Here is a 14,263-nt window from a genome sequence, read left to right on the forward strand (position 1 = left end):
GTGATGGTGGCTGTTTATGCCCATCAGCTTTTGCAGGAGCATGGCTGAAGTAACTGACAGACTCAAGTGGCTCTTAGTGGAAATCTAGTGTTTGCTCTGGTCACCCATTTGTGGTGTCCACACCTTCTCCCGTCAGTTGAAGTTACTGTCTGCGTGAGCTTAGAACGTACCAGACACTTCCATGGGGAGAACATGAAGGTTCTGGGAGGAGGAAGAGACACCTGTAGGATGCTCCATATCTCTAAAGTCAGACAACACCGGTGGGCAAATCACTGCAGCTTCTCTCGGATTCCTGGGACTCAGAGTCAATCACCGGGAACATATACTGAGGGAAAGTTAAGAGACTTGTATTGAATTAACACCGATAAATCTAGAGTGAGGACACTGAAATCAATGTTATTAAATAGGAACCCTTAAGGATTTCCACTATCTACTACAAAGAGGCACATTTATAAATAGATTCTATGAAAGATAAATACAATGAAAGACTGTTTTCACTATACACTTGCAATGTCTATGAGATGGTCATAAATGTAAATTCACTCAGTGCTCATGTAGGCTGCGGAGCTCCCAGCCACAAGATACTAATGGGTCTAGGAGCTATAGGGGAGTCAAGCACGGACCAGATGTTTATCTTGGTAACCATAACATCTAATAACAGTGCAGAGGACAGATTAAAAACCTTTGGAAGCTTTCTAAAAATTCCAGATTTTCACCTCACAATGTGTCTAACTTGTGGGCGTTGGAGGGAAACATTCTGTGAGAGATGGTTTTGTCATCCCTGCCCATTGCAAGACTTTTTCCACCAAAGCATCTGGAACTGTCCACTGAATACTGACTTGATGGACTTTATGTCTGATCCAGTTGGGCCTATCTTTCTGTCAGTGCTGTAAATCCAAGACTATGTCTTACTGAAATTCATTGAGATCCTGGGTGTGTGTTGACCTACGCTGAGAGCAGAAAACTGTCTTATTAAATAATTTTGTCTCTTCTTGTTCCTTTCAGGAAGAAAAGGTATCTTATGTATATTAAAGTTTCTGTTCAGTTTGCTTGACTCCTTGTATCTACTCAGTTTATAATGTCAGCTGTCAATGGATCAGAATTCACACATACCGTGTTCCTTCTCACCGGGATACACCAGCAGGAAGATGCCCACCTCTGGATCTCTATTCCCTTCTCCTTAATATATGCTATGTCAATAGTAGGCAATTCAGTCATTCTGTTCATTATAAAAACAAACCCAAGCCTCTATGAGCCCATGTACATTTTCCTTTCCATGTTGGCCCTCACAGACCTGGGCTTTTTGATAGGCACTATGCCAACCATACTGGGCATATACTTCTTTAACTTTAAGGAGATCAGCCTCCATGCCTGTATTGCCCAGGTGTACTTCATTGCCACATTTCAATGCACTGAATCTGCCGTGCTTTTGTTCATGTCCTTCGACCGCTTCATCGCCATAAGTAACCCACTGAGATATGCTTCCATTTTAACCCTACCAAGAATAGCTAAGATGGGGCTGGTGAGTGTGATAAGATCGGTTACCATATTACTCCCTCTCCCCGTTTTCCTGAGGCAGTTCCAATACTGTCGATCCAATGTCCTCTCCCATTCCTACTGCCGGAATGAGGACATTGTGAAGTTGGCTTGTTCGGATATCAGAGGATGCGGCATGTATGGCTTGATTGTTAGAATCTTAACAATGGGGTTGGATGTGCTGCTCATCTTCTTCTCTTATGTGATGATCCTCAAAACAGTGCTGAGCATTGCATCTCCAGCAGAGTGCCTCAAGGCACTGAACACCTGCGTCTCCCATCTCTGTGCTATCCTGCTTTTTTACATTCCAGAGTTCAGCTTGTCCGTGATACACAGATTCGCGAATGGCACTTCTCCTTTGCTTCGCATTCTTCTGAGCTACATCTCCCTGCTTGCCCCACCCCTGATGAACCCAATTGTGTACAGCGTGAAAAGCAAACATCTCCGTGCGAGGATAATCAAGATGTTCACCAAGTGAAGGTTCTGTTTGTCATCCCTCTCCAGTGCTGGTGACACTGGAGAGATAAAAATGTGCTGAGTCACCTATTCCATCCTGGATCATCACATCTGAAAGGACATGTGTTACTGATTTCTACTATGGAGAGAGAGGATCAGATGGAATCTAAGATCGGGGGTATTGAGTGAGGGGCTGTCCCCACCTGCTGGCGAGGGAGGACAGTGCACTGGGGAAAGGAGACCAAGGCAGCGATCACCATTTCAGCGTGGCTATATTTGAGGGGAGCCAGGGAACAGGCAGGATGCAATGTTGGTGGTTGCTCCATCCTCAGAAGTCCTGTTGACACATTGATGGGCCTGCCTAGAGAGGAGTCCAGCAAACGACTCTAGTCTAGGTTCCCGCTGCTTCCTTCCTTCTCCTTGTGCTGCCACAGCTGTTTGGAAAGGGATGGAAATGGTCCTCAGCTCCCCCACAGAGGCATCGGTAGCTCCGAATCCAGCTCAGCCCTTTCAAGTTGGGATGACCAACTTTTTGAAAGTTAAATAGGGACAGATGCAGGTGCTCTTGCCCCCCTTTTTTGATTCCCCAACCTCTCCCCTTCCCCTTCTCTAAGGCCCCAACCATTCCTCCATCTGTTCTCTCAGAGTCCTACCCACTGACTCCTTGTCATTACCCAAAGCTCCATCCCCTCTGCAGGACAGAAGCTAGAGCTTGACCATATTAAGAGTCACCCAGGGTGCCAGAGCTACATTGAAGAACCCCAAATCTTCCTTCTGTCATTGGCAGTAGTTGGGGGTGGGGGGGTTTTGACTACAAGCCCGAAACCTGTGTCCCTGTCCCCAGGACACAAACTACAGGGAAGATGGAGAGGTCAGGCTCCCCACGACAGCCTGTGCACCTTTGTAACTCTGACCACTGACCATCTGTGGCTTGGCTGGGGAGCATCTGGGGGCTTGGAGGAGAAGGGAAAGGGACTAGGGGACAAAGGTGGAGGGGACAAAGGCGATAAATGGGATCTTGCACAAAAGGGTTTTTTTTCTTGCAAAATGGCCTCGTCTATACTGCATTTTTGTGCAAAAACCTCTTCTGCAAAAAGGATCACGAGAGACTATGCAAATGATAGTGTGAGAAATGATAATGAATGCTTAATTTGTATTGCCTCTGTCGACAAATTCCTGATGTAGCTCGGTGGGGGAGGAGTTGCTCTTGAGTACAGGAGGATGATGGAGCAGGTGGGTAGGAAATCCTGTGCTTTTGAGGAGATTGAATTAATGCAACCTCACTAAGAGGGTCTTGTTAAATTTTCCCAGACTAAGAGTAAGTCATTGCAAGAATGTTTAAGGGAAGGGTTGTGTGCTTGTATCTGAGTCCTTAAGGGAGCGATCTTTGTTGCCCTACTGACATTCTGCTGTGATATATTTTCATGGAAATATGTTTTAATATGAATATGCATAACTCCAATATACTTCATGCAAAAGAGGGCATTGTAACCTATCATTGAAGACCTGGTAACCACCTGATTGTGTATATCCTATTTACGTGCATGTATCATTCCTGTATGATGCGTTAGATATATAAGGTGTAAATCTGTTCATTAATACATATCTTCCAGTGAAAACCATTAGTAGTACTTGAGGAACTTAATGGCCTGCTGCTCAAGATGAGGATCTGTGAATAGTCTTGTTTTCCCTGTAAGCCTGAACTGTGGTTGGTCCTGGTCAATACGTCGATGTCTCCCAGAAGCAGACATCCGAAACAGAAGTGAAGAGCCAATCCTCAAATCTCCAAATGCAAAAATGAATCATGCGTGTGAGCAGTATAAGTAGAATCAGCAAATCATTAGATTTTTATAGACATCTCACTTGGGCCATTTTGTGTAAGATTTGGTACACACATACAGCAGTGGTGACAACAAGGTTTTGTATGTTTATGTCAGACTCCAATGATGTCACTTATACATATGGTGGACTGTCAATTCTTTCCCCTCCTCCTTGTTTAATATTGGATCATTATGCCATAAGATAGTATGTTTGCTAACTGAGCATATTGCATTTTGTTTTATACTTTCACCCTTATCAGCCGATTCTTCCCATTATTCCCAAAGTATCCTAGAGCAACGGACTACTCCATATATTTTTGTTCCCAGCCAATTTTCATTTTTAAAATGAAGGGTCGGGTCCCCAATAAACACTTCCTTCAATAAGAACTTTGCTTACATTAGACTCACTTCACTCGGCTGGACTCTTTCATGTCATATTTCTCCCAAATATTTCAGTGGTCAACCTCACAAATAAACACACTACTAAAATCAAACATCCATGTGCCATTAGGGGCTGAACACTGTATTATCCATTGTCCACTTCAACATTTTAAATGACGTCCCTCTAATAACTAAGTTAGTTGTGAGAACACTCATATGTTTTGCCCCGAACAATCAAAATGTTTAGAAATGAAGGGCGCCTCCATTCCTAGATCAAATGTGTTCTGTTTATTTCTAATTAACATAATCTCTGTTAACAAACTTCACTCGGGTCATTGCAGCTCATTTCTCTTTTCCAGGGTGATGCTTTAGCATCCTGGTCCTCCAGTCCCCTGTGAGAATGGAGTGATCCTCGTGAAATCCAAGGGGTTTCTTCCAACGTACAATCCATTTTCTTCATACATGGGAGTCTGTTAACCATTCAGTGGGCCATTGCTAATTACTCAGCACATTGACCATCCTTTTTATATACTGCATTCCATAAGCTACCATCTGGAGACATCATGTCTGTGTCTACACTGGCAAGAATTTCCGGAAATGCTTAAAACGGAATACTATTCTGTTTTCAGTTTTTCCGGAAAAGGAGCGTCTATATTGGCAGGCTGCTTTTCCGGAAAACCCCTTTTTCCGGAAAAGCGTCTGTGGCCAATGTAGACGCGCTTTTCTGGAAAAGAGCCCCGATCGCCATTCTCGCGATCGGGGCTTTTTTCCGGAAAAGACTACTGGACTGTCTACACTGGACCTTTTCCGGAACAGTGTTCCGGAATAAGGACTTATGCCCGAGCGGGAGCAGAATAGTTTTTCCGGAATAGCGGCTGATTTTGTACAGTAGAGCATCGTTGCTTTTCTGGAAATTCAAGGGCCAGTGTAGACAGCTCACAGCTTATTCCGGAAAAGCGGCTGATTTTCCAGAATAAGTGGCCCAGTGTAGACACAGCCATGCATGAGTATGTCTACTCTACATGGCTCTGTGAATGGAGCCATGTAGATGAACTTTGTAGACACAGCAAAATGAAGTGGTGATATAAATAATCGCCACTTCATTTTCATCAAAATGGTTGCCGTGCTGTGCTGATCAGCTGTTTGTCAGCTCAGCACGGTAGTCTGGACACTCGGCTGTAGATATCAAAAGCCTTTGTCAACCCCCTCGGTAAACCTCATCCCACGAAGTAAAATGGAGCGTTCGACAAAGGCTTTTGATGTTGACCCCCGAGCATACAGACTACCACCCTGAGCTGACAAACAACTGATTGGCACATTATTTAAATCACTGCTTCATTTTTCTATGTCTACAAAGCTCATCTACATGGCTATGTCGACGGAGCCATGTAGTGTAGACATACCCCATATGGCTAATGGCCGTCTTGTTATTAATTACCAATACACCCAGTAAGCAGGTGTTTGGAAATATTTGGAAGGCGTGTGCTTGATTTAATTGGAGTACTGTATGCCTTAGAATCATAGAATCATAGAATTGGAAGAGCTCTCAGGAGGTCACTGAGTCCAATCCCCTGCCCAAAACAGGACCATCCCCGATTAAATCATCCCAGCCAGGGCATTGTCAAGCTGGACTTAAAAACCTCTAGGGATGGAGATTCCACCCCCTCCCTAGGGAACCCATCCGAGTGCTTCACCACCTTCCTAGTAAAATAGTTTTTCCTAACAGCCAACCTAGACCTCCCCACTGCAACCCTTCTTCCTTGCTTGTCTCTATGGCCTACCAAGATAAATCTTTCCTATCCTATCCTTTTCTTGATATATTTTAATAGTATGCCAGTAATGCAAGACCCACAGGACCTAATTTATCCTGTATGAACTAGCTTTAGCAAAAGTAGTGTGATAAATATAGGATTAAAATATATTTCTTTTTTCTTCTATTATTTTTCTTGTTATTTTCTTGTTATTTTTCGAGATATGTATTGTGTAAGGATTAAGAAAGGCCTTTGTGGTTAAACTTACAGTTAGTTTGAGAACCATTACTCAATATTACGTGAATACAGATAAGTTAAATCTGCAAATCCAAGCAAAAGTTAAGAGAACAGATTTCCTAGTACCTAACCGCATTATTTAGATCTGTATTCTGAGATAAGTCCAGCTTTATTTTGTTAATGTTATCCACAGAGGAGATATAATTAATCTGTATACTCAGTGCTATATTCTTTGTGGTATATTGTAATGTGAACACCATGGGAGGGCCCATATTCCCCTGTTTTCTCAGCTGTGTCTGTCCATCTAAATGTCAGTTTCTTATATTCAGGCAGTGAGTCTTTCATCTATCAGGGAACTGACACTTCCTCTTCTCATTGTCTTTTGGCACATCTCAGGAACCCTGCACACCCTCAGGGGTCAGTCAGTCTGTCTAGTCCCAATGCACCATACTAGTAGCCATCACTAATACACTTTTGTCCAATACTTCCTATGCAATCTTCTGTAGCAATCTGAGGGAAATTTCCATGAATGGAGCTTTGTGGAAATTCCATTCACTGTCCAGCATTCTGGGTGACTAATACAGATTAGGGGGTGCCTCAAAGAAATGTAGTGCTTTTGTTAGTTAGTGAGATCACAGCTCTACCCACATAACCTTTACCATTCAGCTGTCCACGAGGCAGGCAAGGGTCTAATCAGACACAAAAGTACAGTGCTAACAAGCTGGGATTCCAGAGACAGAGTCTGCAGCTGAGCTGGTGCTGCGGGCCAGCTGTTTAGCACCAGAGCTTTCCTCCATGTTTTGGCCTCCTGCAGTTTGTCCTCAACCATGATGGGGATTAAAGCTGGTGCACACAAAAGCAAACAGGTGAGGTTCCCTGATGGCCAAATGGCCCCCAAGGGAAGGTACAAACATGCTGCATAAAGGCAGTTGCCTTTGCTATCTGAACACACACTGCCTGCTCCCTGTGCAACCTCTCTGATGACTCCTTGTGCTTTCAGGTCAAGACCTCTGGTGCCAGCAGCTCCCTTCTAGCAGGAACTGGGTACGTTGTCAGGTTTCACTGTCTGTAACATGCCAAGTGCAGGGCGAAGGCTGCAGGTTGTTTGCATTGACAGATGTTTTGTGCAGCGGCAGAGGACTCAGTTGGGTTGTCGGGGTGATTCAGTGATGGGGCTGGGAGATTAGGGGCAGGCATTGGTAGCTACCCAGGATACTCTCTGCTACATCTTCCCTTGCTACGTAGAGGGTTTTTTTTAACTACAGGCAGTCCCCGGGTTACATGGATCCGACTTACATCAGATCCCTACTTACAAACGGGGTGAGGCAACCCAGCACTAGCTGCTTCCCCCAAGCAGACCAGGGAGACGCGAAGCAAGCGCCCCCCCGAGTAGACCAGGGAGACGCAGAGTGGCTTTTTTCAGCAGACACCTCAGCTTGAGAATAAAGGACTGAGGGAAGTGAGGTGTGGGAGAATAAAACTGAGCTCTGGAGAAATGTTTGGCTAGAGTTTCCCCTACAATATGTACCAGTTCCGACTTACATACAGATTCAACTTAAGAACAAACCTACAGTCCCTATCTTGTACGTAACCCGGGGACTGCCTGTACACAGAGGTTCTCAATGAGAGTGAACCTCTGTGTAGACTCAATGTTCTGAGTCAGGATTTCTCAATGGGTCCCATTTTGAGAGGTGCCGTCCGGTGGGATCCTGCCAAGGGCTAAGTTGCCAAATCACCTCTTGTTTATTTTCACCTGGAAACACAATCAGCAAATGCGTTTTCCATTCATTGATTCCCTGAGGTGCACACTGACCGACGGCTTTGAAAACTTGTGCAAAACTTGAACAAGACTTACGAAAAAAATTGCCGGTGTTTGTTTCAGCAAAGGGAGTGTTATGGTGGCTGTTTATGCCAATCAGCTTTGGAAGGCGCATGGCTGAAGTAATTGGCACACTCAAGTGGCTATTAGAGGAAATGTAGTGTTTTCCCAAGTCACCAATTTGTGGTCTCCACACCTTCTTTCATCAGCTGAAGTTGCTCTCTGTGTTAGCTTAGAACCGACCTGTCCCTTGCCTGGAGAGAACATGCAGGTCCAGGGAGGAGGAAGAGAAGCCAGTAGGATGATCCATGTTTCTGGATTCAGACAAAACTAGCAGGCAAAACACTTCATCTTCCATTTGAGGGATTCCTGGGGCTCAGAGGTATCAGAGGGGTAGCCGTGTTAGTCTGAATCTGCATAAACAACGAGAAGTCCAATTTAGTTGGCATTGGTCCTGCCTAGAGCAGGGGGCTGGAGTTGATGACCTTCTGAGGTCTCTTCCAGTTCTATGATTCTATGATTCTAAGTCCTATGGCACCTTACAGACTAACAGATTTATTGGAGTATAAACTTTCGTGGGCAAAGACCCACTTTGTCAGATGCATGAGAGGAAGCATGTGTCCCTCTGCCGCTCTCCGTGGTCCTGAACACAGATGCATGAATCTGACGAAGTGGGTCTTTGCCCATGAAAGTTTATTCTCCAATAAATCTGTTAGCCTATAAGGTGCCACAGAACTTCTCGTTTTTTCTGATGGGGCTCAGAGTCGGTCACTGTGCTGAAGAAAAGTTAAGAGACTTGTATTGAATTCACACCTATAAATCTGGAGTGATGACACTGAAATCAATCTTAGTGAATTAAGAACCCATAAGAGTTTCCACTATCTACTGCACAGAGACACATTTATAAATAGATTCAATGAAAGGTAAATACAATGAAAGACTGTTTTCACTATTCACTTGCCATATGTTTGCACACATCATGCTACCATGGGCCACATGTAGAAGTGGAGGGACAGAAACGATGTCTATGGGATGGTCATAAATGTAAATTCTCACAGTGCTCATGTAGGCTGCGGAACTCCCAGCCACAAGGTACGAAAGGGTCTACGTGCTTTAGGGGATTCAAGAAGGGACCTGATATTTATCTTGGTAGCCAGAAAATCTGATAGCAGTGGAGAGGACAGATTAAAAACCTTTGGAAGCTCTCTAAAAATTCCAGATTTTCACCCCAAAACGTGTCTAATCTGTGGGAGTTGGGGGAAACATTCTATGAGAGCGGGTTTTGTCATCCCTGCCCATTGCAATGCCTCTTCTTCCAAAGCATCTGGAACTGACCACTGAATCCTGACTTGATGAACTTCATGTCTGATCCAGTTGGGCCTATCTTTCTGCCAGTGCTGTAAATCCAAGACTATGTCTGACTGATGTTCCTTGAAGTGTTGAGCGTGTGGTGACCTGCACTGAGAGCAGAAAACTGTCTTCTTAAATATCATTTAGTCTCTTCTTGTTCCTTTCAGGAAGAAAAGGTCCAAACTGCTTGTATCTGCTCAGTTTATGATGTCAGCTGTCAATGGCTCAGAATTCACACATACCATGTTCCTTCTGACCGGGATACACCAGCAGGAAGATGCCCACCTCTGGATCTCTATTCCCTTCGCCTTAATATATGCTATGTCAATAGTAGGCAATTCAGTCATTCTGTTCATTATAAAAACAGACCCAAGCCTCCATGAGCCCATGTACATTTTCCTTTCCATGTTGGCCCTCACAGACCTGGGCTTTTTGATAGGCACTATGCCAACCATACTGGGCATATACTTCTTTAACTTTAAGGAGATCAGCCTCCATGCCTGTATTGCCCAGGTGTACTTCATTGCCACACTCCAATGCACTGAATCTGCCGTGCTTTTGTTCATGTCCTTCGACCGCTTCATCGCCATAAGTAACCCACTGAGATATGCTTCCATTTTAACCCTTCCAAGAATAGCTAAGATGGGGCTGGTGAGTGTGATAAGATCAGTTACCCTATTACTCCCGCTCCCCGTTTTCCTGAGGCGGTTCCAATACTGTCGATCCAATGTCCTCTCCCATTCCTACTGCCGGAATGAAGACATTGTGAAGTTGGCTTGTTCGGATATCAGTGGATGTGGCATATATGGCATGATCCTTAAATTATTAACAATGGGGTTGGACGTGCTGCTAATCTTCTTCTCTTATGTGATGATCCTCAAAACAGTGCTGAGCATCGCATCTCAAATGGAGTGTCTCAGGGCCCTGAACACCTGCGTCTCCCACCTCTGTGCCATCCTGCTTTTTTACATTCCAGAGTTCAGCTTGTCCGTGATACACAGATTCGCGAATGACACTTCTCCTTTGCTTCCCATTCTTCTGAGCTACATCTCCCTGCTTGCCCCACCCCTGATGAACCCAATCGTGTACAGCGTGAAAAGCAAACATCTCCGTGCAAGGATCATCAAGATGTTCACCAAGTGAAGGTTCTGTTCGTCATCCCCCTCCAGCGCTGGTGACACTGGAGAGAGAAAAATGCGCTTAGTCACTGATTCCATCCTGGATCATCACATCTGAGAGGACATTTTCTACTGATTTCTACTATGGAGAGAGAGGTTCAGATGGAATCTAAGACTGAGGGTATTGAGTGAGGGGCTGTTCCCACCTGCTGGCAAGGGAGGACAGTGCACTGGGGAAAGGAGACCAAGGCAGCCAGCACCATTCCAGCATGGCTATATTTGAGGGGAGCCAGGGAACAGGTGGGATGCAATGTCGGTGGTTGCTCCATCCTCAGAAGTCCTGTTGATACATTGATGGTCCTGTCTAGAGAGGAGTCCAGCAAACGACTCTAGTCTAGGTTCCCGCTGCTTCCTTCCTTCTCCTTGTGCTGCCACAGCTGTTTGGAAAGGGATGGAAATGGTCCTCAGCTCCCCCACAGAGGCATCGGTAGCTCCGAATCCAGCTCAGCCCTTTCAAGTTGGGATGAACAACTTTTCGACAGTTAAATAGGGACAGATGCAGGTGCTCTTGTTCCCCTTTTTTGATTCCTCAACCTCTCCCCTTTCTTTTCTCTAATGCCCCATCCATTTCTTCATCTGTTCTCTAAGGCTGTGTCTAAACTACATGGTCCGTCGACGGAGCCATGTAAATTAGGGTTATAGGCAAAGGGAAATGAAGCGGCGATTTAAATAATCGCTGCTTCATTTAAATTTACATGGCTGCTGCGCTGAGCCGACAAACAGCTGATCAGCTGTTTGTCGGCTCAGTGCGCTAGTCTGGATGCTCCCCTGCCGACATCAAAGCCCTTTGTCGGCAGCCCCATTATTCCTCGTGGGATGAGGTTTACAAGGGCTGCTGACAAAGGGCTTTGATGTCGGCAGGGGAGTGTCCAGACTAGCGCGCTGAGTGGACAAACAGCTGATTAGCTGTTTGTCGGCTCAACTCAGCAGCCATGTAAATTTAAATGAAGCGGCGATTATTTAAATTGCCACTTCATTTCCCTTTGCCAAAACAACAAATCTACATGGCTCCGTCGACGGAGCCATGTAGTTTAGATGTACCCTAAGAGTCCTACTCCCTGACTCCTTGTCATTACCCAAAGCTCCATCCCCTCTGCAGGACAGAAGCTAGAGCTCGACCATATTAAGAGGCATCCAGGGCACCAGAGCCACTTTGAAGAATCCCAAATCTTCCTTCTGTCATTGGCAGCAGATGGGGGGGGGGGGGGCGAGTGTTGAATACAAGCCCAAAACCTGTGTCCCTGTCCCCAGGACACAAACTACAGGGAAGATGGAGAGTTCAGGCTCCTCACGGCAGCCTGTGTGCCTTTGTAATTCTGACCACTGGCCATCTGTGGCTTGGCTGGGGAGCATCTGGGGAATTGGAGGAGAAGGGAAAGGGACTAGTGGACAAAGGAAGCATATGGGATCTTGTGCAAAAGGGGTTTTTTTTTTGCGCAAAATGGCCTTGTCTATACTGCAATTTTGTGCCAAAACCTCTTCCGCAAAAAGGATCAGAAGAAACTATGCAAATGAGAGTGTGAGAAATGATAATGAATGCTTAATTTGCATTGCCTCTGCCGACAAATTGAAGACCTGGTAACCACCAGATTATGTATATCCTATTTATGTGCATGTATCATTCCTGTCTGATGCGTTAGATATATAAGGTGTAAACCTGTTCATTAATCCATATCTTCTAGTCAAAACCATTAGTGGTACTTGAGGAACTTAATGGCCCGCTGCTCAAGACGTGAATGGTGCATTGTCAATTCTTCCCCTTCTTTTTCCCATTTAATATTGGACCATTATGCAACACGATTTTATCTTTGCAAAGTGGGCACCTTGTATAGTGCTTTGTTCTTTCACATTTATCAACTGATTCCTGCCATTATTCCCAAAGTACATTAGATCAAGAGAATAGTTCACATCTTTTGGTTCCCACCAGTTTCCATTTTAAAAATTAAGAACATCTGTTACATTACGTTCGCCTGACTCCATTGGCCTTTCTTCTGTCATATTTCCTCAAAATTTGTCAGTGGTCCCACTCAAAAATATACTAATTATTAAATCCAACATTCATGTGCCGTTAGGGGCTGAATACCATATGATACATTGTCCACTGCAACATTTTAAATACCATCCCTCTACAGACCAAGGGTATGTCCACACTACAAAGTTAATTCGAACTAACAGCCGTTAGTCCAAATTAACTTTAATAGGCAATACACATATAAACCGCTAGTTCAAACTTAATTCGAACCAGCGGAGTGCTTAATTCGAACTAGCGGAGCGCTTAATTCGAACTAGGTAAACCTAATTCTACGAGGACTAACGCCTAGTTCGAACTAAGTAGTTCGAATTAAGGGCTGTGTAGCCACTTAATTCGAACTAGTTGGAGGCTAGCCCTCCCCAGCTTTCCCTGGTGGCCACTCTGGCCAAACCAGGGAAACTCTTCTGCCCCCCTCCCGGCCCCAGAGCCCTTAAATGGGCACGGTCTGGCTATGGTGCCCGTGCCAGTTGCAAGCCTGCCAGCACCCAGCCAGCAGACCCTGCACCTGGCACGGGATGAGCCAGACACCCGCTGCCATCCAGCCCTCCCCCTCTTCCCAGGACCAGGCTCCCAGGAGCCTACCTGGGGCCACTAGAGGCGGGCGCCTGCCTGGTCAAGTGCGGAGATCGTGGACCTCATCGAGGTTTGTGGGGAAGCCTCCAACGTCCACAATCTCCGCACTAGCCACAGGAACGCGGCCGTCTACAGCCGCATGGCTGACAGCCTGGTTGCCGGAGGCCTCATGCGGACCCGGGAGCAGGTCTGCTGCAAAATAAAGGACATGCGGCAGGCCTACTCCCGGACCTGCCAGCCAGGGGCTGACCCGGAGGCCTGCCCCCACTTTGAGGCCCTGGACTGCATCCTGGGGGCTCACGCTGTCCATGCCCCCCGGGTGGTGATCGACCCTGGGGCAGAGGGCCCCATCCCTGACACCGAGGAGGAGGAGGAGGATGCCGAGAGCCAGGAGCCTGCAGGGAGCTTTCCCAGGACCCAGGACCCCGAGCCACCCCACAGAGCACATCGCCTGTGTCGTCCGAGGCCGGGGAGGGCTCCACATGTGAGTACCATCATGCTCCCCTTATGTGTATGGGAGAATGGGGAGAGAGGGAGCCCAGGGACCGTGCGCCTGGGCCTTGCCCACCATGGAGCAGCAGCTGGGTGTCATGCAGGGGCCCTGATCTTGCAGAGGGGGGCTGGATTTCACCCACCTTGTCCCCAGGGAGAATTGACCGCTGCTCTTGTTGCACCACAGCCACAGTACCTGGGACTGCAAGGCGCACCACCTCACCTGCAACTGCCACCCACACCTGGGCCAGCAGGCATGCCAGGAACCAGGAGGAGTACCAGCAGCAGCACCTGCGGTTCCTGGAGCGCCAGCTCCGCACCCAGGACCACTGGGTCTGGGAAGATCTGTGGCTGTGGCTGTGGCTGTGGCAGCGGAGTGTGAAGGCGCTGGAGGAACAGGGCCGTGCCCTCAGAGGCCACCTCCAGACCTTAGTTGACAGGTTCCTGCCTCCTCCTGCTCCGGCCCCTGTGGCCATCCCAGCTCTTGCTCCTCCTCCCGCCCCTGCTCCCCCTCCCGCTTCCTCTGCACCCCCCGTACCTCCTGCCCCACCCTCCACACCCATTCCCCCCACGCCCCCACACCCGCAGTGCTGCGAGATGAGAGAGCCAGCAGGACCCCCAAGCCTGAGCTTTCCCTT

The 14,263-nt window shown here is 46.8% G+C and overlaps 2 protein-coding genes across 2 annotated transcripts; both read left to right on the plus strand.

The window, feature by feature from the left end:
• The first annotated feature begins 1,078 nt into the window (after nt 1-1,078).
• Nucleotides 1,079-2,014, plus strand: LOC102452590 (olfactory receptor 51G2-like). Its single transcript, XM_075922438.1, has one exon. It carries the CDS (start codon nt 1,079-1,081, stop codon nt 2,012-2,014), a length of 936 nt encoding a protein of 311 aa, XP_075778553.1.
• A 4,994-nt stretch (nt 2,015-7,008) lies between these two features.
• LOC102452334 (olfactory receptor 51A4-like) lies at nt 7,009-10,493 on the plus strand. Its single transcript, XM_006110421.4, has 3 exons — nt 7,009-7,047; nt 7,182-7,225; nt 9,518-10,493. Exons 1-3 carry the CDS (start codon nt 7,009-7,011, stop codon nt 10,491-10,493), a joined length of 1,059 nt encoding a protein of 352 aa, XP_006110483.4.
• The last annotated feature ends 3,770 nt before the right edge of the window (nt 10,494-14,263 follow it).

The sequence above is a fragment of the Pelodiscus sinensis genome, chromosome 1 (assembly GCF_049634645.1).
Source record: "Pelodiscus sinensis isolate JC-2024 chromosome 1, ASM4963464v1, whole genome shotgun sequence".
Classification (NCBI taxonomy): domain Eukaryota; kingdom Metazoa; phylum Chordata; order Testudines; family Trionychidae; genus Pelodiscus; species Pelodiscus sinensis.

Excerpts from the sequence above, each read along its gene's own strand:
- LOC102452590 (XM_075922438.1), top strand. The coding sequence starts at position 1,079 with ATGTCAGCTGTCAATGGATCAGAATTCACACATACCGTGTTCCTTCTC.
- LOC102452334 (XM_006110421.4), top strand. The coding sequence starts at position 7,009 with ATGATGGGGATTAAAGCTGGTGCACACAAAAGCAAACAG. Across the intron at positions 7,048-7,181 it reads GTGCACACAAAAGCAAACAG|GTCAAGACCTCTGGTGCCAG; the intron begins GTGAGGTTCCCT and ends TTGTGCTTTCAG. Across the intron at positions 7,226-9,517 it reads TCCCTTCTAGCAGGAACTGG|GAAGAAAAGGTCCAAACTGC; the intron begins GTACGTTGTCAG and ends TGTTCCTTTCAG.